The sequence below is a fragment of the Xenopus laevis genome, chromosome 8L (assembly GCF_017654675.1).
Source record: "Xenopus laevis strain J_2021 chromosome 8L, Xenopus_laevis_v10.1, whole genome shotgun sequence".
Lineage (NCBI taxonomy): Eukaryota > Metazoa > Chordata > Amphibia > Anura > Pipidae > Xenopus > Xenopus laevis.
In genome coordinates, this window is record NC_054385.1 from 7,497,097 (window position 1) to 7,517,120 (window position 20,024).

General features: G+C 43.9%; 1 protein-coding gene across 4 annotated transcripts in view; it reads left to right on the plus strand.

Annotated features, from left to right (window-relative positions):
* Positions 1–20,024, plus strand: part of ralgds.L (ral guanine nucleotide dissociation stimulator L homeolog) — a 76,460-nt gene that overhangs the window by 32,549 nt on the left and 23,887 nt on the right. The window contains exon 1 of one of the 4 annotated variants that reach the window (XM_041572416.1): positions 11,660–12,053. The exons of 2 other annotated variants lie outside the window; for them this stretch is intronic. In XM_041572416.1, coding sequence (XP_041428350.1) covers positions 11,868–12,053 — 186 coding nt within the window. In that variant the 5' untranslated portion in view covers positions 11,660–11,867. Of the gene's footprint in view, positions 1–11,659; positions 12,054–20,024 lie in introns of those variants that run through there. One more of the 4 variants, XM_041572415.1, reaches the window with a different exon arrangement.

The window sequence follows — 20,024 nt, forward strand, 5'->3', positions numbered from 1 at the left end:
ATGCACAGCCTTATGTACATTCTAATGTAAAGCTTCATGTACAGTCTCATGTACAGCTTCATGTATAGTCTCATGTAAAGCCTCATAACTAGGGCGGTAGGATTTTAGGGGGCGGCATGCTGCCCAACTACACCAACATTGGTTCAGAAACACTGGGGATGCACAGGTGATACAATAGTTAAATTTCCGTGTGCCAATCCCCATTGCTGGGGTCCTGATGATGAAGATTTGAGCGAATAAAAGGGAGGGGATGGGGGCGATGAACGCCTGGCCTCATGTACAGTCTTATGTACAGCCTCATGTACAGTCTTATGTACAGCCTCATGTACAGCTTCATGTACAGTCTTATGTACAGCCTCATGTACAGTCTTATGTACAACCTCATGTACAGCTTCATGTATAGTCTTATGTACAGCCTCATGTACAGCCTCATGTACAGTCTTATGTACAGTCTCATGTACAGCCTCATGCACAGTCTATTGTACAGTCTCAGTACAGCTTTATGTACAGCCTCATGTACAGCCTTATGTACAGTCTCATGTCCAGTCTCATGTCCAGTCTCATGTACAATATGGGAGCAGAGCATTACAGTACAGACTGAACAAAGAGACGAGGCTTGTGGTCAGATAGTTGGGTTTGTGAAGATTATAACATATATACACGTGTGTGATAAATGCCAAACAATCTCCTTCCTTGCTTGTGAAATAGGATACCCCAACAGACATAGCTACAGAACATAGGGTTCTCATTGTGATCTGAAAGATAAAGATGCCTCAGCCCCAAGCAATGTACGGATTGTGACAGGCAGGGTGCTAATATGCCTAGAATGCATAACATGTGCTATATAGAGCTGGGGGTGCTTGGGTGACAGAGGGCACGACATGGGCTGTGACTAGTGACACACGTAGACAGGTGCCCCGCTGAGCCACAGGCAAAGCCGTGGAATTTCCCCGGGGGTGGAATTTTGTCTTTTTTCTTTTAAGCAGTGGCGTTCATCTAATAATCACATTCCGGGAACTCTGATCGCTGACACCAGTTCAGATGAAGGGTGTGATCATAGCCACCGGGGAGAGGGGGTGCTTATTATCATTGCAGGAACAAATTAATTGTGTGGGTGTTATCTGTGACCCAGAACTCGGAATATGCAACGCTGCATGGCAAGGCCTTATGGTGCATGGATTTTTGGCAAAGGGGAAACATTAAAGGGGTTGTTCACCTTTGAGTTAACTTTTAGTATGATGTAGAGAGTGATATTCTGAGACAATTTGCAATTGTTTTTTATTTTTTATTATTTGTGCTTTTTGAGTTATTTAGCTTTTTTTTAAGCAGCTGTCTTGTTTACAACTTCAGAAATCTGGTTGCTAGGGGCCAAATTACACATATACAGTCAGTTTGGATGCACCACTGTCAGTAACATGAGACCTGTGTGTATTTAGTCTAATTACTCTGTATCTCTTGTCTTACAATCAGCTCAGCATATTTACTTACCTCTGTGTTTCAATGGGTTATCATTTCTCCAGCGAGTGGGGCGACTTACTCTTTTTAGAGACCCTATTATAGGAAGAAGATATATATATATCCTGCCTGGCCTAAATGATAATGCTTCATGAGTTTTGGAATAATTATTGAAAAAAATTAGGATAATTATTCAAAAGTTCAGGAAGGCCTAAGATGATCCGGGGCCAAATAACTGCTAGTTACCTAACTTAAAAGGGTGGTTCACCTTTAAGTTAACTTTTAGCATGTTATGGAATGGCGAATTCTTATCTACTTTTCAATTGGCCTTCATTTTTTCTTTTTTTTTTTGTAGTTTTTTAATTATTTTGACTCTTTCCAGCTTTCAAATGGGGGTCACTGGCCCCATCTAAAAAACAAATGCTCTGTAAGGCTACAAATTTTTATTTAATGCTACTTTTTATTACTCAGCTTTCTATTCAGACCTCTCCTGTTCATATTCCGGTCTCTTATTCAAATCAATGCAACCAGATTGCTGAAATTGCAAACTGGAGAGCTGCTGAATAAAAAGTTAAATAACTCAAAAACCACAAATTATGAAAAGTCAAAACCAATTGCAAATTATCTCAGAATATCACATGTTACATCATATTGAAAATCTCACTAGAGCACCTTGGGGACACAGCTAAATCCCCTAAACACCTTGTTAGAGTCCGATCCCACTCCAGTGACTCCCCAAGTGCACCCCCAGTTGTTACACCACTGCATGTAGGAAAGAGAAGTGTACTGAAAGAACAAATAGGCTAAGTAAGGGGAGAGATGAACAGATAAAAATGCAGGTAACCAGAAACAGATGAGTGTATGGCGGCTTTATCTTACACCCATCTGTAAACGGAACCCTGTGTAACCTAAGAAAGAGTGTAAGTGAGAGTGGGCGATAGCTTTCCCGTGTGCAGCTTCTCATTAAAGGTTTATTATTACAGAGTACTGGGAAACCCCATTTACTAACAATATATGTTATATGCCGATTAACCTCTCTGTATGTTTTGGCGTATGGGAGAAGGAATCTGGAGTAAAACCATGGCTGGAATCGAACCCAGGACTGTACAGCCTCAGTGCTAATCAAAGCAACGTATGGAGCTATGAATTATCTTTAAGAAAGAGAAGATTTATTTGCATGTGTGCGTTGCTTATAAGGTCTCCCTTCATATCTCCTTGAAACTAGTAAATGGAATTTATTAGAAGGATAACGAGGAAGTGAAATCGAATTTCTATCTAGAGCACAGATATCGTGCACAACTGAGATTCTATTCCCAGGGAAGGGCAATCGGGTGCTTTTTGTTGCTGACGTGGTTATTCTGGGTTGCTGCGTCGCCAGTTTTTATTCACTTACTGTAGATAATATAATTACTGGTGCAAATGAGGACAATTTATGTCAGAAGCAAGAGGGCTTATTAGCTAACGCTCTTCACAGGGTCTCAATGATGTGGCTGACGACATAAGGACCGGATAGTGTGACATTTGGTGGCACAGGACTGGACTTAATTAATACAGTTGCTGGCACAGCTGCTTCAGCGGTGTGATTGACCTAAATCTTTTGGGGCCCACAGAACAGTGGTGGAAAAATGAGAACTGAAGGAAAGTGTGTGTATCATAAGATTAGATGGTGTCTGGGGAATAGTGTGTATTATAAGGCAAGATGATGCCAAGGAGCATTATTTCAAATGACACAGGTTGAGCAACTGTGGTTACTGTTACCATATTGGGTAAAAAGTTGTCATCTCGCCTTTATGTCCTCCTACTGTCTCCATCTTGTTCTACTCTCATAATCTTACCCTTATATTTTCTATATTGCCTACTGTCTCCATTTTGCCAGTTTCCTTCTTCCTCTACTGGCTCCATATTGCCCTACTGTGTTTATCATCCCATACTGTCTCCATCTTCCACTACTGTCTTCATATTGTACACAGTCTTCAACATCCTGTACAGTCTCCATCGTCCACCACTGACTCCATTGTCCACCACTGTCTCCATCTTCCACCACTGTCCCCATATTCCCCTACTGTCTCCATCTTCCCCTACTGTCTCCTTCTTCCAGTATAGTCTTTATATTGTCCTAATGTCGCCATCATCCCACACTGACACCATCTTTCACCACATTCTCCATCTTTCACCACTGTCCCCATCTTTCACCACTGTCGCCATCTTCCCCTACTGACTCCATATTCCCTTATGGTAGAGACCTGTACGGGTCTGTTTTTTAAAACCCACACCCAACCTGTACCCACTGTCCCCGAGCCTAACCCGGCCGAAATTACCCGCCTTTGCAACCCCATGGATTTTCACCCGACCTGCTCCCTGCAGTGTTCACCGTGCTGACCAGAAGTGCCATCATGTTGACCAAGGGTACCCGACCCGAAGCAGGACTCTACCTTATGGTCTCCATCTTACTCTACTGTCTTCATCTTTCCTTCTGTATCCATCTTGTCTTACTGACCAGTCTCCATTGTCCCCTGCTGTTTCCATCTTCCTTTACAGTCTCCATCTTTTCTACTATCACCAACTTGTCCTATTATAACAACTGTACCCCAGTTTTCCAATCTACAGCTGTGGCCCTACTGGACCCCCCTAAACAGTTTTACCTATATACCAAAGTGTTTCTAAACCCAAGTTATAAAAATTATACACTATGAGCCTTATTATGGTGTAATTATTATTACCCTTATTATGTTGAAATCTTTATTTTTATGACTGGGAGCAGGCCATGTGATGCCGGGGGTGCCTGCACTTGCAAAATCTGCCTACTTGAAAAGAAAAACCACAAGCTGAGTGTTATTATTGCACATTTCCTAACAAACCATGATAACCTCTCTGCCTCCAGTAATAAAGCCTGAGTAGAACTCTATGCCCAGCACAGAGGTTAACATTGCTGCCTTACAGGCCCCAACTGGGAATATTTAGATTTTGGCAATGCCAGAGGGATTACTGTAAAATGCCATAGGCAGTCACTATTAATTGGGCTGGTGGGTTTTTTTTCTTGAACTTGAAAAGACAGGACCTATATTGAATCTCAGTCTAGTGCTACTGCCTTTTAGCACAAGGGTCCTAGATTTGATCCCAGCCAGAGCACTAGCTGTTAGGAGGTTATATGTTCTCCCCATGTCTGTGGTGGTTCCCTCTGGGTACATCAAACTCCTTTTCAAAATCATACAGGCAGGTTAATTAGCTCTCGAGATAACTGCTCCTACTGTGTGCGTGTCTGTGCTAAGGACCTTAGATTGTGAGCTCCAATGGGGCAGGGGCTGATGGGAATGATTTATAATCTCTGTGCAGTGCTGTGAAAAGTCTGATTGGCTGCTCCAATGCCAGTCATAGCCAGCCAATCATATGGATTAGTATGTGATGTGTAAGCACCTGAGCACTAACCTTTATGACTTGCCCTGTAGGAGAGTTTAATGCTAAATACTCTGTAGGTTATTTAGGGGGAATGAAAATGAATTCATCCCTTACACAGAACCAGGGAAAGATTCTCTCTAATAGGTATATATACCCAGAATTCCTAGTGGCTTAACCTCATTGTGTGACGCTGTCAGGAATTACTTGATTCATCTCCATTGTTAGATAATTATATCTGCTGTTGTTCTACCTAATGTATGTATGTATAACAGCATGCCTAACATTCCTATTGGCTTTGCTGGCTTCCAGGCATTGCACTCTCTGGATCGGGTTGTTATGTAAAAGGGAATATTCCAGGAGTTTATAGGACAGGGCAGAACATTGGCTCAAGCGCATGACATGTATCAATTGTCCCATAATGTTGTCCCTGTCATGGAATAATCTGTCAGGGCTAGGGAGGGATCACTGATTTTGTAGCAATTGGTCTTCATTATTTATTTTTTAAAGTTTTTTTAATTATTTGCCTACTTCTTTTTATAAAAAAAAAAACACACTGTAAAGCTACAAATGTATTGTTATTGCTACTTGTTATTACTTGTTATTACTCCTGTTCATATTCCAGTCTCTTATTCAAAGCAATGCATAGTTGCTGGTGTAAACTGGATACTAGCAACCAGATTGTTGAAATGGCAAACGTGTGGTTGTTCAATAAAAAGCTAAACAACTCAAAAACCTACAAATAAAACAAACAATTGCAAATTGCCTCAGAATATCACTCTCTACATATTAAAAAAGGTTAACTCAAAGGTGAACATCCCCTTTAAACTTTCTCAAAAAGTTAGGATTTAAGCACAATCCAGAGATGCCTTTTGGGAAGGTCTAGAGGCAACAGACTTAACCCCTGCCTGTAGGCCCACTGTCAGAAATCACAGGACCATGTACTAAGGTTCTCCCTACCAAGGGGTCCCAAGTTATTAACCACTGGTCACCTGGACCCCTGGGTGGAGGGCCCTGCCAAAAGTAGGATGGGGTCCAATGAAAACTATTAAAGAAAAATGCTTGATGCATAGCCATGCTCCAGATCCACTCCGGGCATCCCTATTATACTAAAACCCACCCACTCTTCTTTAAGTCCCACCCCACACAATTTTTATATTGATTACTCTTGGGGTCCCTCTTTCACAATCCTGACAATTAATAAGAGTATAAACGTGGCTGTGACTACTACATGGTATTTCCCTAGTAAGGTTAATTCATTGGTTGCCATGGAAATTATGTTTTTTACATGTGTAGGATTGTAGGTGATTTTCCCCTTTTCTACAGTGTGGGTGCAAGGTGGCCTGGGGAAATACAGCTTTTATTCTCTGCTCTCAGACATACGTAGTGCTGGAGATAAGACTGGGGGGAGCTGAGGAGTTGCTGGGGGAGGATTGATCTATGGATCTTATCTGTGCAACATGAACAATTACAGTAAGGGGTGAGCTGTGCAATCTGAGAATAGAGATTCTGACTCACTACTGCTGAAATTCCTCTGCCTCCCTTGGTGAGTCCATGGGTAATTAGCACCCCTACGCCATGTACAGTATGCACAGTCAAATAATACAACATTTCAGGGGTGATGTTTATCTTTTTTAAATTTCCTCCTTTTTTCAGTGTGGTTTCAGCCTTGCCAAGGCTCTAAAGGTGGCCATAGACGTAGAGATCCACTCACCAAATGAGTGGATCTCTGCCCGATATGCCCACATTGAAGTGGGTGATATCGGCTGATCGGATCATAATGCAGGAGAAAGGGCAGTTGGATCGCGGGACCACATACACGCAGAGATGCGGCCACGATTCAACGGGATTTTTTAACCTGCCCCATCAAGATCTGGCCGACTTTTGGACAGATATCGATTGGATGGCCCCACACACGGGCCAATAAACTGCCGACTCGGTCTGTCGGCAGCTTTTATCTACCCTTGTATGGGGGCCTTTAGGCTGCCTGGATACAACTTTCCTATAGCCCTCCTGTTGTGTTACAATCCCAGGATAAGACGACAGAAGGAGGCATGATTTAGGAATAAAGGCATGGTTGCAGTTTCCAACCAGTTGGGCTCTTATTGGGTAACTCAGTGCAGTTGTGAGTTTCCCAAGTGGCATACTGCTGGGTGTTTACCCACTATGGTGCATTATAAAGTGCAAGTGCCGCTGTTTGTTTAGTGTGAAAGTGGTCTCAGGCCGGACCCTTGTGCCCAATCACTTCCAGCTGTTCCTCCCTTTGTTGTGCATATGTGACAATAAGAAAACAATCAGGCCATGGTGGGGTTTGGCTTTAGTGTGTAAATATGGGACTGGGTTTGTTTGCTTGTGTATTCCTGAGCATGTTAACCTGGGTGCCACTGGGCGATCTGGGACTCCAGTCTGACTCACTAATAAGAGACAGGCAGCTAGGCAGGAGAGGGAGGCAGGAGCTGTGTGTGATGGCCACAAGGGTCAATTATAAATTATATATAAAATATAAATTATGTATTGCAAATCTCTGAATCGACGTGTATGCCATCCTACCGGCGATTCACATTCTTGCTGGTGGGAAGGCATTTCGGGGGAAATTAGTCACCTGTAGTAGCCAAGATTTATCACAGACGACTGATCTCCCCGTGTGCCATCACCCTAAGGGGGCCCCATCACATAGGCAGTTTCTATGTATTAAAGAGGTGGTTCACCTTAATTTAACTTTTAGTTATAGAATGGCTTATTCTAAGCAATTTTTCAATTCACCTTCATTTTTTTATTTGTTATAGTTTTTTTTAATTATTTCCCTTCTTCTGACTCTTTCCAGCTTTCAAATGACCCCATCTAAAAACAAATGCTCTGTAAGGCTACAAATGTATTGTTATTGCTACTTGTTATTACTCATCTTTCTATTCATGCCTCTCCTATTCATATCCCATTCTCATATTCAAATCATTGCATGGTTGCTAGGGGAATTTGGACGCTAGCAATCTGATGCAAACTGCTGCTGAATAAAAAGCTAAATAATTCAAAAACCACCAATAATAAATAATGAAAAACAATTGCAAATTCTTTCAGAATACCACTCTTTATATTATACCGAGTTAAGATAAAGGGGAACAACGTCTTTAAGAGGAATAATATGTAATATTCCCATTTTAATGGAAGGGGCCTAAAATGATTTTGCTGGGGCCCAGTAACTCCTATTTAGGCCACACAGTGGGGCAAATAAATAGATACACTACAGAGCAGACCCCTTGACTAAGGTTGGGAGGGGTACCAGGAACATGAGTGCCCCACACACCCTTCCTCCTGCTTACACCACTTGATGCATCAGTGCCAGGTAAGGATTTTGGGAGTAACGTTGACCACCTGCACCCGCATCCATCCCTCATTTCTGAAACTGAACCAACCAATTCATCTGAGCTGGGGGGTAGAAGGGGTTCACAAATAACACTGGTGTGATGGAGAGCCCCAAAAGTCACTGATTTCTTATAAGGCCACTTATGTAGTACCTTGTCCCAGGTGGCACTTAATGTTATGGCCCCGAGGAGACAGTAAGGCCCTGAAAGCATAATTTTTACCCGCCAGGTGGCAACCCTATCTGTGCAGGAGGGCTGCACTACCTCTGGGGGGTAACTGAGGCCAGAAAAAAACACCCATTTCATTGTTATGCCAAAGCACATGTATAATTCCGCACTCACCAATGCAATTAGCCAGTCTCTTTAATGAACCCCCACTCCATGTAATAGAGCAGACACAGACTGAGGTGCCGCACATCCCAAAAACAGGAATGATAGCAGCTCAGAATGATGAACCAGCACAAGTCAACCACATCTGCACTGGCGTCTGCTCCCTGGTTTCCTGTTTTCCCCCAAATTCCAGCGAGGAACGCCGCGGCATGACCAGATCAGCACTTCTGGGAAATATCAGGAGAGTCAGGTTAAAAGCAAAAATCATTATTGTTTCTGGCTCTGGGCTTGTGTGACTTTTGTGACTCTGCCGGCACCGCAGGAAAGTGCCGAAAACAAGATGTTTTATTTAGGAAAAAAATTGTATTTTCAAGGTTAGTTATCTGTAAACATCCCTGGCGAAAAAGAACACGCTGCACTCGAGGGGGGATTTTGTAATGTTCAGTTATTTATTTACATTTTCATGTGTTTGTGGAATGGGGCATGTTTAAAGGGAAACTAAGCCTCAGCCATAGGAATTTCTTTATAAAGCGTGGTACAGAGTCAGAATCAGTCTCTTCCCCTTGGAGCTTACAATCTAAGTTTCAATCACAGTCACACACACACACTCGGGCAATTTTATCAGGTGCCAGTTAACCTGCCTTTGTGTTTTGGGGCTGTGGAAGAAAACAGGGGTGCCCATCCTTAATAACAAGTCCTTATAACCATTTTATAGACCCCAGTACATATACAATGAAAGAGCTCACGGCTGCCGCAGCCTGCGATTTGATCTGCCAGTTCTGTGTTTGGATCAATCCCAAGAGAATCTGAGGCTATAATAAATAAATAGGAGGAAATAAAGGCAAGGAAAATAATCTCACAGCTGGCAGGAAACCTCTCTACCAACCAAACTGCCCCCCTCCCTCTCATTATTATCATTAGTATTACTTTGGGAACCCACTTACTAAGCAGGTTCTTTACAGGGAAAATATACAGTGCGGAGAAGTGACTACATGGCAGCTAAGGTTGAAAAATTACACATTTCTATCGGTTTCAGCCTTTTGCTCACATGCACCTGTGACACCACAAAGCTGGGTGATTGTTACCCCAATGTTTCTATATATCTGTAACCTTGTTATGAGCTAAGGGGGCCCAATCTGAAGGCCAGTTAGGGGGAGATTTGGGGTGAGTGTTTATTTGTACCCTGGGTACCGCTGGAACTATAGCAGGGTGACTGTTACCCCAATGTTTCTATATATCTGTAACCTTGTTATAAACTAAGGGGGCCCCAGTCTAAAGACCAGTTAGGGGGAGATTTTGGGGGTGAGTGCTTATTTGTGCCCTGGGTACCCCTGGAACTACAGCAGGGTGACTGTTACCCCAATGTTTCTATATATCTGTAACCTTGTTATCAGTTAAGGGGGCCAGTCTGAAGACCAGTTAGGGGGAGATTTGGGGTGAGTGTTTATTTGTACCCTGGGTACCCCTGAAACTATAGCAGGGTGACTGTTACCCCAATGTTTCTATATATCTGTAACCTTGTTATGAGCTAAGGGGGCCCAGTCTGAAGATCAGTTAGGGGGAGATTAGGGGTGAGTTCTTATTTGTGCCCTGGGTACCCCTGGAACTATAGCAGGGTGACTGTTACCCCAATGTTTCTATATATCTGTAACCTTGTAATGAGCTAAGTGGGCCCAGTCTGAAGGCCAGTTGGGGAGAGATTTGGGGTGAGTGTATATTTGTACCATGGGCACCTCTGAAACTATATCAGGGTGACTGTTACCCCAATGTTTCTATATATATCTGTAACCTTGTTATGAGCTAAGGGGCCCAGTCTGAAGGTCAGTTAGGGAGAGATTTGGGGTGAGTGTTTATTTGTACCCAGTGGCGGAACTACCAGGGGAGCAGGGGGTGCGAGCGAGCTAGGGCCCTCACCCCCTCAGGGCCCCCCAGCAGTCCATTCGCCGCTGAAAATGCGGCCATACGGAGAGGGCGGGGCCAGGCTGCGAGCACCAGGGCCTGCCCCCCTCTAGGATCACTACTGCTTGTACCCTGGGTACCCCTGAAACTATAGCAGGGTGACTGTTACCCCAATGTTTCTATATATCTGTAACCTTGTTATGAGCTAAGGGTGCCCAGTCTGAAGGTCAGTTAGGGGGAGATTTGGGGTGAGTACTTATTTGTGCCCTGGGTACCCCTGAAACTATAGCAGGGTGACTGTTACCCAAATGTTTCTATATATCTGTCACCTTGTTATGAGCTAAGGAGGGCCAGTCTGAAGGTCAGTTAGGGGGAGATTTGGGGTGAGTGTTTATTTGTACCCTGGGTACCCCTGGAACTATAGCAGGGTGACTGTTACCCCAATGTTTCTATATATCTGTAACCTTGTTATGAGCTAAGGGGGCCCAGCCTGAAGGTCAGTTAGGGGGAGATTTGGGGTGAGTGTTTATTTGTACCCTGGGTACCCCTGGAACTATAGCAGGGTGACACCCCAATGTTTCTATATATCTGTAACCTTGTTATGAGCTAAGGGGGCCCAGTCTGAAGGCCAGTTAGGGGGAGATTTGGGGTGAGTGTTTATTTGTACCCTGGGTACCCCTGGAACTATAGCAGGGTGACACCCCAATGTTTCTATATATCTGTAACCTTGTTATAAGGGGGCCCAGTTATAAGGGGGCCCAGTCTGAAGGTCAGTTAGGGGGAGATTTGGGGTGAGTGCTTATTTGTGCAGGGTGACTGTTACCCCATTGTTTCTCTGTAACCTTGTTGGGTTAGAAGGTTTCGCATGTAAGGCTCTGATTGATATATATAAAGCCGTTAGTGCTGCTATTGATATCACCAGTTACATGTAGTCAGTAGATATGTCATTATCATTTAGTGATGTCACATAACACATAATAAGAAAGTGGATATAAAATAAATAGTGCTTTTTTCCAGTTCCGACTGCTCTTTAAGAGTTGGAGTCACTTTCCCTTCTGCGATTTCACCTGAAATAAACAGAAAGGGAAAATGAAAAGTGAATTTATTGAATCCAATTCTGCATCCAGGCAATTCCCAGGATTATAAATAAAACCCGTCCCATTGTAGCGGTCTGATCACGTGAGATCCAGTGCTGGTTTTCGCTCTGCCTTGTTTTGGTGACATCAGGGGAAGTGGGCGGTCCCCAGGGCGCAGTGAATGGAAATGAGCGAGTCGCGGAGATCCCACAGTAGAAAGACATCGCGCAGCAGAGTAGCAGGAGATTCCCCACAGCGGAACGTTCCATTCTACTCGGCAGCTCGGGAGGCGCCCGCACGGATATAGGGGGTGAACTCCATGGATACACTGAGCTGATACCCCCCATTTCTCCCCATGATTTTCCTGATGTTGCTGGAGCCCCAACATGACAAGCCATGCACCCCGGAGAAGATGTTTGAGTGCACCGCCAGGAAGATGAGGAGCCTCTGGGATGGTGTCAGGTTGGAAGTGGCCGGGGAGAACAGCCCCGTGGTGCTCAGCAGCTTCACCCAGCTGGACCCCGACCTGCCCCCTCTAGAGGTGAGATCTTGTTGCTCCCTAATTGCCCTCCTCTGCTGCCCTTTCCTGTGATCCCTTTAACTCTATTAGTCTCTCATACATAGGATGCTGGGAGCTGTAGTCCTAGCCTCCCCTCTATTACTGTTGTATTACAGCTCCCAGCATTCTCTGAGAGCCTAATAGACCTTTCAGCAAGGGATGAGTTAAAGTGGCAGGAGCCATGTTTTGGTTGGCATTGGGATATTGATACAACGTATCCTTAGGCTATACACAGGAAGTATCTAACGTAAATATATAGCTACAGTTGGTATGTAGCAAGAGTTGGGCCAATTAGGGGGCCCTCCAGCTGTCATTAAACTGTTGCCCAGCATCGGGGATTGGTTACTGGTCTGTATGCTTGTATCATTCTTGTCTGTGTTTATATGTTTGCAAACCGCTGGCCTATTGAGTGTATCACATGAAATGCTTACAGGGATTTACAGAAGAAACTGGCATTCACTTGACAATCACTTCTTGAATGTAATCTCTATATACTCATCTAATGTACAGCGCTAGTCCTAGGCTACTGGCGTATTGAGTGTAACAAATCTAATGGCTACAGGGAACAGGCTTATTGTGATGGTGTGCCTGCACAGAACTGGCAGAAAATAAAACGATTGCAAGGAGCAGGGATGTTGACTGTTGCCATTGGAATGCCCAAGGAACTGGTCTATTGAGTGTAGCAAATGGCTGCATAACACAGACAGCTTGGTTTGCTGGCAGGATATAAAACAGATTCGTTGGCACCTGTCATATGGCTGCAGGGAAGAGATATGCTGCGTTGGCGGCAGCAGGAATGTTAATCGCCAGTGGATTATAGTCGGGTTCATACCCCTCTGTTTATTGGAGCTGGTCTTTCGTTTCTGTGGCCCCTGACTGTAAAAGAGATTAGCCGATCAAAGGCCGCAGAGAGCAGACGCTTTTGTGTGCCAAGGTATAGTATCAGCGGCGTATCCATTTCCATTATAATAACAGGGTATTTGTACCCGCTGTACCAACCTTCCGAGGTGCCAGGGGGTTGCATTTACAAATCAATGTATTAAGGGGTTTTTTATTTCCCCATGTAAACAAACACCTGCAGACACTGGTTTGGGGGTTCCCATCAGTAAATATCCATAGGTGCTCCACTGCCCGATCTCTCTGGGTTTATTTAATCTCTTATTTACATTATTGATGGCTAGGGGGACTCCTGTAATTGGCTCTGGTAGAATATTCATTAGCCAATAGGGATCAGAGTTCTCACTTTCATTTAATTATTAAGGGTTGTAATTGGCAAACGCAGGTCTTTTTTCAATCTCAGCTGCTTGGATAATGTGCCCATTCCATCAGTGGATTGCACTGGGCTATAATAGAATGGAGAAGGGGAGGGGGGTAGTCTGAAAGCCTATACATAGAATAGGATCCCTGCAATTACACAATGGTCTCTCCTAAATTACTCTCATATAATGGGTCCTGAGTTTGATTCCAGCCAGGGCATCTGAAAGTAGGTTTCTCTGGGAAGGATATATAATCTCTGTGATGCGATGGCCAATATGTCAGCGCTATATAAATAAAGGCTAATAATAGTATTGTCCCTTATGGGCACAATCGACGAGGTCAACATTATTGCTTGCCCTTAGGCTGTCATTTCCTTTGTATAAAGGCCAAGCAATACCACCATAAAGACCACAAAGTTGTATGGGTTTTTTTTTTTTTAATTTATTGTTCTGCAACCCCCGAGGGGGAGAGAATTCCACTTATTTTTGTGCTGTCAATTGGGACGATGTCATTCGGAGTGACAGGATTGTTCCGCTGACAATTGGTCTCCTACTGACCAAATAATTTCGTGGGAGTGTTGGTATTCACAAATGGTTGCTTCCGAAGCATAGAGACTCAACAATTACGCCTTATTCTTCACTGCTGATCTTGCATATATCTATGTTTTCTATACACTATAGCCATTTAGTCATATGCTGTTGTCAAAATAAAACATGTTTCCTTGTACTTAGGCAGTAGTTCCCTTTTACATCAACTTTTGGTATGATGTAGATAGTAATATTCTGAGGTGGCTTCTAATTGATGTGTTTTATTGTGGTTTTATGTAGCATTTTGTTTTTAGCAGGTATCTGGTTGCTATGGGTCCCATTTCCCCTAGCAACCAGGCTGTCACATGAATGAGAGACTGATAAGGGGAGGAATAGAAAGATAAGGAATATAAAGTATCAATAAATGTGTAGCCTCAGAGAACATTAGGTTTTTTTTGGCTGCCAGGGTCAGCGGCTCCCAACAACCAGATAAGTAAGCTCGTCTGAAGAAGAGCAAACAAAACCTTTTTCCTTTTTTAGAATCCATAAATAAATGAAATCAGAGTATCTCCGGCAACAGAAAAGAATCCAGGACTAGTTAAGTTAATTTAATTAAATTCTGGACTTCTTTCAGTCCTCGTCTTTTATCAGGGGATCTGAATTGGTGAGCTGCACAGTCAGAGTGTCCCCTTGTTTTATCTCTGTCCCTATATCAGATCTTTCCCTGAGGATTTGATTGATCTGGTCAATGGCTTTTGTCACTTTAGTTTAGAGGAATTTCTGACCTAAATCTGTACTGTGTAAATCGCCTCACAGCACTGGGGTCTGGGAGACAGGACACTATCCACACCCCAAAAACATACAAGAAGGTTAATTGGCTCCTGAAAATACTACCTAGTGTGTGTGACTAGGATAGGGATTGATGGGAATGTGATGGGGACCTTAGATTGTAAGATCATGGGCAGGGACAGATGGGAATGTGATAGGTACCTTAGATTGTAAGCTCACTGGAGTAGGGACTGATGGGAATGTGATGGGGAGTTTAGATTGTAAGCTCACTGGGATAGGGACTGATGGGAATGTGATAGGGACCATAGATTGTAATTTCACCCAGACAGGGATTGATGGGGATGTGACAGGGACCTGAGATTGTAAAATCACAGGGATAGGGACTGATAGGAATGTGATAGGAACATTAGACTGTAAGCTCCAATGGAGCAGGGACTGAAGGGAATGTGATACTGGCCTTAGATTGTAAGCTCCACTGGAACAGGGGCTGATGGAAACGATGGATAATCTCGGTGCTATATAAAAACATATAATTACCCCAAAACGTCCTGTGTGCCAATACACTCAAATGCCTGTTTACTTCCCCTTTAAGTTGATGTTTTTTGGACCTACTCAAAGTTTTTTTTTGTTGTTGTTCCATAACGAGGGAGATGGATTAATAGCTTGAACTCTGTAATTAAAAAGATAAAAGCAACTGTGCCTAGAGCATTCCCCATCCATTTATGAGTGCGCAGGCGCCTGCTATTGACTGGCATGTTGTGACCTGGGCTGATCACAGCTTATAGAGGACAGACAATCGCTCTTTCCATCTCCCTAACAGTCTGCAAATGTGGCTGGTCAGGTGTGTTGTCTTTTTCGAGCAGAGCTACTATGTCTGATGCCCATCTAAGCACTGAAAGAAGAGCGACCCCCCCAATTCTACCCAAACTCCAGGGCAAGCCGTCATGGCTCTTGTAATGTTTATACGACAGAGTTCAAAAGTAGGGGCATAGGATTTGTGTCTCTAACAACCCCCCTTCCCTTAGCCCCTCTCTCCGCCTCCCCCCCCCCCACCTACCCCAACCACAAATCACATGGCTGCGCTAATGCCTTGCAGATGCTGCCTGGCTGCTTTCATCTCCCTCTCTAAATTCCTCTGCATCCTCTGTCTTTCTGGGATACAGGGATGGAGGGGGGGAGCTTGCTCCCAGGATAATTAGGGGGGTTAGCTGTGAGGGCTAAGGCAGCAGCATCACATGCATCAGATTTAACAGTACTTGCAGCTATTTTGGGGTGTACCTACCTCTGCAACTGAAAGCCTTACTGTGCACCCATAGCTGCACCCTCCTCCCATATATCTGTGCTTGACTTTACTCTGCAAGCTACCAATTGTTTGCCCCGTCTACCCAGGTCTGGGTCCCCAATTTGTACCCCCTAAAGACCTACTGGCCGCACTGCAGTAAGCCACAAATTCGCAATAAAGTATTGCAGCCTGCACGGAGTGCAATCTGGCATTTTAGCTGTGTTTAACAGAAGGGCTAAAACACTAAAAACATTTTGGTTTTGCCAGTAGCCTCCCTTCCTTATCCGAGTTGCCATCAGGTCAGCGTCCTTAGAAAGCAGCTCGGTAGGAGAGCACTGACTGCAGGAAATGTCTCCTCGGATTTCAGCTCCAGGAACAATTTTGATAGTTGAGAGATTTTGCTGAATATGCAGATCCCCGCTTTACTATTGGCTCACAGCAAGGAAAGGAGGGACAGCACAGCACAGCCCTGGGCACAGTCAAACGAAATTCCCAGCATCCTTCACAAGTTGAAAAAGTCAGGCCGGATGCTGGTCGAATGATACCAGTACAATGTGTTTTGTATCAATCCATGTGTTTGTGTTTATATGCAGTCAGTGATGTCACCTATATAGATGATATCACAATTGAGTGTGGATACTGCAGCTCATTTTTATACAAGACCGAGAGGGGGGAATCTTGTTATGTTGTTGCACCCTTTATTCTGCAACCAGGAGATACAATATTTGCTTTCAGATAGGGCGAGACAATGCTTACTTAGTAAGCTGATCTTATTGGCCTCTCACTGAGCTCTTTGTTCTGCGGGTGATGAAAGGAAATTGGAAATTCTGATTGTTGTGTTATGTTATGATGTCAGCTCTTTCCCAGGGTGCCCTTTGCTGTATGTATCAACATAGCATGCAAGTGAATCCACATAACCCAGGATCCCTGAAACACTGCTGCCCCTGGCCACCTGTTGGGAAGCTATTCTAAAGCTCAGCAGGACACTGCTCTGAGAGCAAATGGCAGAAACACAGCACGAATTGGCATCTTTGTTATTATGGCTGGGGAGAGAAAGTATTGATGTAAAAAAAAACATGTCAATTAATAACCTAGAAAGGGAATGTTGTTTTTGTTGGCATGGGGGCTGGGAAGACTTTATAGGTAATGTTAAATAAATTGGATATGCAAAGGCTCTGTAGTGTAGCATAGCAGGGGATTCTAGGAGATGTAGTACAGCCACAGTGTGCAGGCTAACACTGACAGCTCTCTATAATGATTGAAACAGGGGCTTTCTTTAATATTTGTCTCATTTACCCTTTAGCCTGATGCTGCTGTTTCCATAGGTAGCCTGGACAGTTCAGATGATCAGTTATTGGGGGAAGTTCCCCTTTAACTATACATGTGTCAGAGTAATATCAGATGCCTGTTATGTTTAGTTCCCCTTTAATATGCATTCCGGCCCCACGGGGTATTCTGTTTCAGCGGGATACTGCTGGAGAGCCAATTCTGCTGCCTTGCAGGAGGGAAATGTTATGGAACCAGATGATGCGGCTGGAATGCGGCTTATTTTCATTGGCCGTGCTTGCGTTGCTCCAGCTGCACAGCCGTGTGTCTCTCCGGGAAGGCTCAACCCTGCTGGGAGCCTAGTCCTCACAAGAACCTGGAGGGATAGGTTTATTTTAATGAACATGGCACTGTTATTATGCAGCTTCGTTAGGAAGTGTTTGACTATTGAGCTTAGGCCTTTGATTATCTGTGCAGTGCTGACCTGTCTCACTTCTAGTACTTCCATTGTATGTGTATGTGTGTGTGTGTATATATATATATGTGTATATATACCATAAGGAGTCATGGGGTTCCCTGCTTCCCAACTTAAGGCTGCCCCCAGGGGGACTGGCTTTTTAATTCACAGCCTGTGAGGGCCCCCAAGTTAAATGGGGCCCCAATAAACAAAAAAGAAAGGAAAAAAAAAACCTAGGTGTCTTATCTTGAAATAAGAAAGGGTTGGCTATCATTGACTTGGGGCCACTAGGGGACCCCCTGGTAGGACATTGCACCATTGGACTGGGCCCTGGAGAGGATCTCCCCACCCCTGGATATAGATGGTCCTTATCTTTATCTTTTCCATGGGACAATTGCCATTCCAACTGGAGTCAAGCAAAGAAAACCAGGACCCAACCTCATTTTAATATATTTGTCCCTGCTTAGGGTAGCTTTCTTAGGGACCAACCTCATCTGCCTTTATAGAAAAAAAAACCCCTCTCCCCCCAGCTTGCCATCGGACGCTTGTGGCTAAATCCATTGGTGGAGATTAAGGGGAAGTGGGGTACCCCTCTTTTCTGTGATTGGTGCACCTGTGCCAATCAGAGAGGGGGCAGAGAGATAGAGGGCTATTGATACTGTCTGAGACAGCTGGGTCCAGTGCTAGACAATCCACTAATGTTCTTGCAGCCTTCAGCTTTTCTTTTTTTGTCTGCAATTTGATTGATTGTAGTCTGTCGGGTCCAGGATCTGTCCAACTGCGTCGGATTTGATATTGTGCCATAGGACTCCATAAGACATTGCCCATATTCCTGACTTATTTAGGTCCAGCTTGGGAGTTCAGAAAAAATTACCTGCCTACGCACATTGTAGACATGAGTCTGACTGCAGCAGGCTGGCATCATAATGGGTGCAGCTTTCACCAGAGTCTGTCGGGTCCAAGTTTTCAGCAGTGTCTAATTGGAGCTGACGTTCAGTCGCTGGCGTGTTCATTACATTTACAAAACAAGCATTCATATATCTGACTGTCTTCCATGCCAGCGTGGGATTCGGACGGAAAAGTCACCTACCTACGCACACTGCGCATCTGACTCAACCAGTGTGTAGGTGCCGACGAGTTCCGACTGCGTGTTCTAAGAACAAACTTTAAGACCTGATCAGCACATTGTTATTATCTGTAATGGGTTCATAAATATGATGTGGAACCAAACCCGGTCAAGCTTTGATAGTTTGGGCAGGGAAGTGATCATATCAAGAAATGAAACTAAGATGGGGGCTTAAAACTTCAGACAAAAATAGGTCTCTTAATGCTTGGTGCTTGCCTATAAAGGGAGTCTCTGGCTCTTTATAGTCTCTGTACTGCTGGTTCTTACTTCTGAAACAATTTTGCTTACAATTCCATTTTCTTTCATTACAGGTAGAGATGCCATTTAAGTGATATCACAGCTACTATGCTACCTCCCGTTCTGTTTAACATCTGAGTTACTCAACTCTCGCTTAAGAAACCATCAGGATAGATTATGACTGTGTGTGTCAATCTATTTGTGGCACCTCACGCTAAAATCTTAGAAACAGAAATACAGAAGTGGAGATTTTAGGTGTTTTCCGAAGAGCATCGAAACTACCACCAGCCCTTTAGTGTGTCTTTTAATGCAAAGTAATTATAGGAAATAGATTTTTATCCTTTACTACCTCGTTGTGTCTGAGTTTTTGCAAACAGACGGTGCCTATAGTAGCAGTAGTACAATAGTCTCCGGGAAGAGACTGTGGCTGTGGGATAGCGGGTATAGTAGGGAGAGATGGTGCCTATTGTAACAGTGGGATAATAGTCTCTGGGAAGGGACTGTGACTGTGGGATAGCAGGTATAGAAGGGAGAGATGGTGCCCATGTAGCGTGATAAAAGAGGCTGGAATGGGGCTGTATAATTATAGTAAATGCTTCCTGTAGTACTATATTGGGGAAAGTCCTATGTTATATAATTGATAAAGCCTACAAAGTCTGTTTTTGTCCCATCTCACCCTTAAAGGAGAACTAAGGCTTAACTAAAGAAGTAGCTAGAAATGTTGTGCATTATGTTTGGGGCTTCTGTACCAGCCCAAGGCGACCACAGCCCTTCAGCAGTAAAGATCTGTGTCTCCAAAGATGCCCCAGTAGCTCCCCATCTTCTTTTCTGCTGATTCACTGCACATGCTCTGTACTGCTGACACTTACTGAACTTAGGGGCCCACTTACAATATACAGTGCACATAGAATAGAAATGTCACAATATAAGACTGATTAGTAATGAATACAGATAATTACTACATGGCAGCACAGAAACCAGTGCAACTAGCATCAGCATTTAATAATCAGCC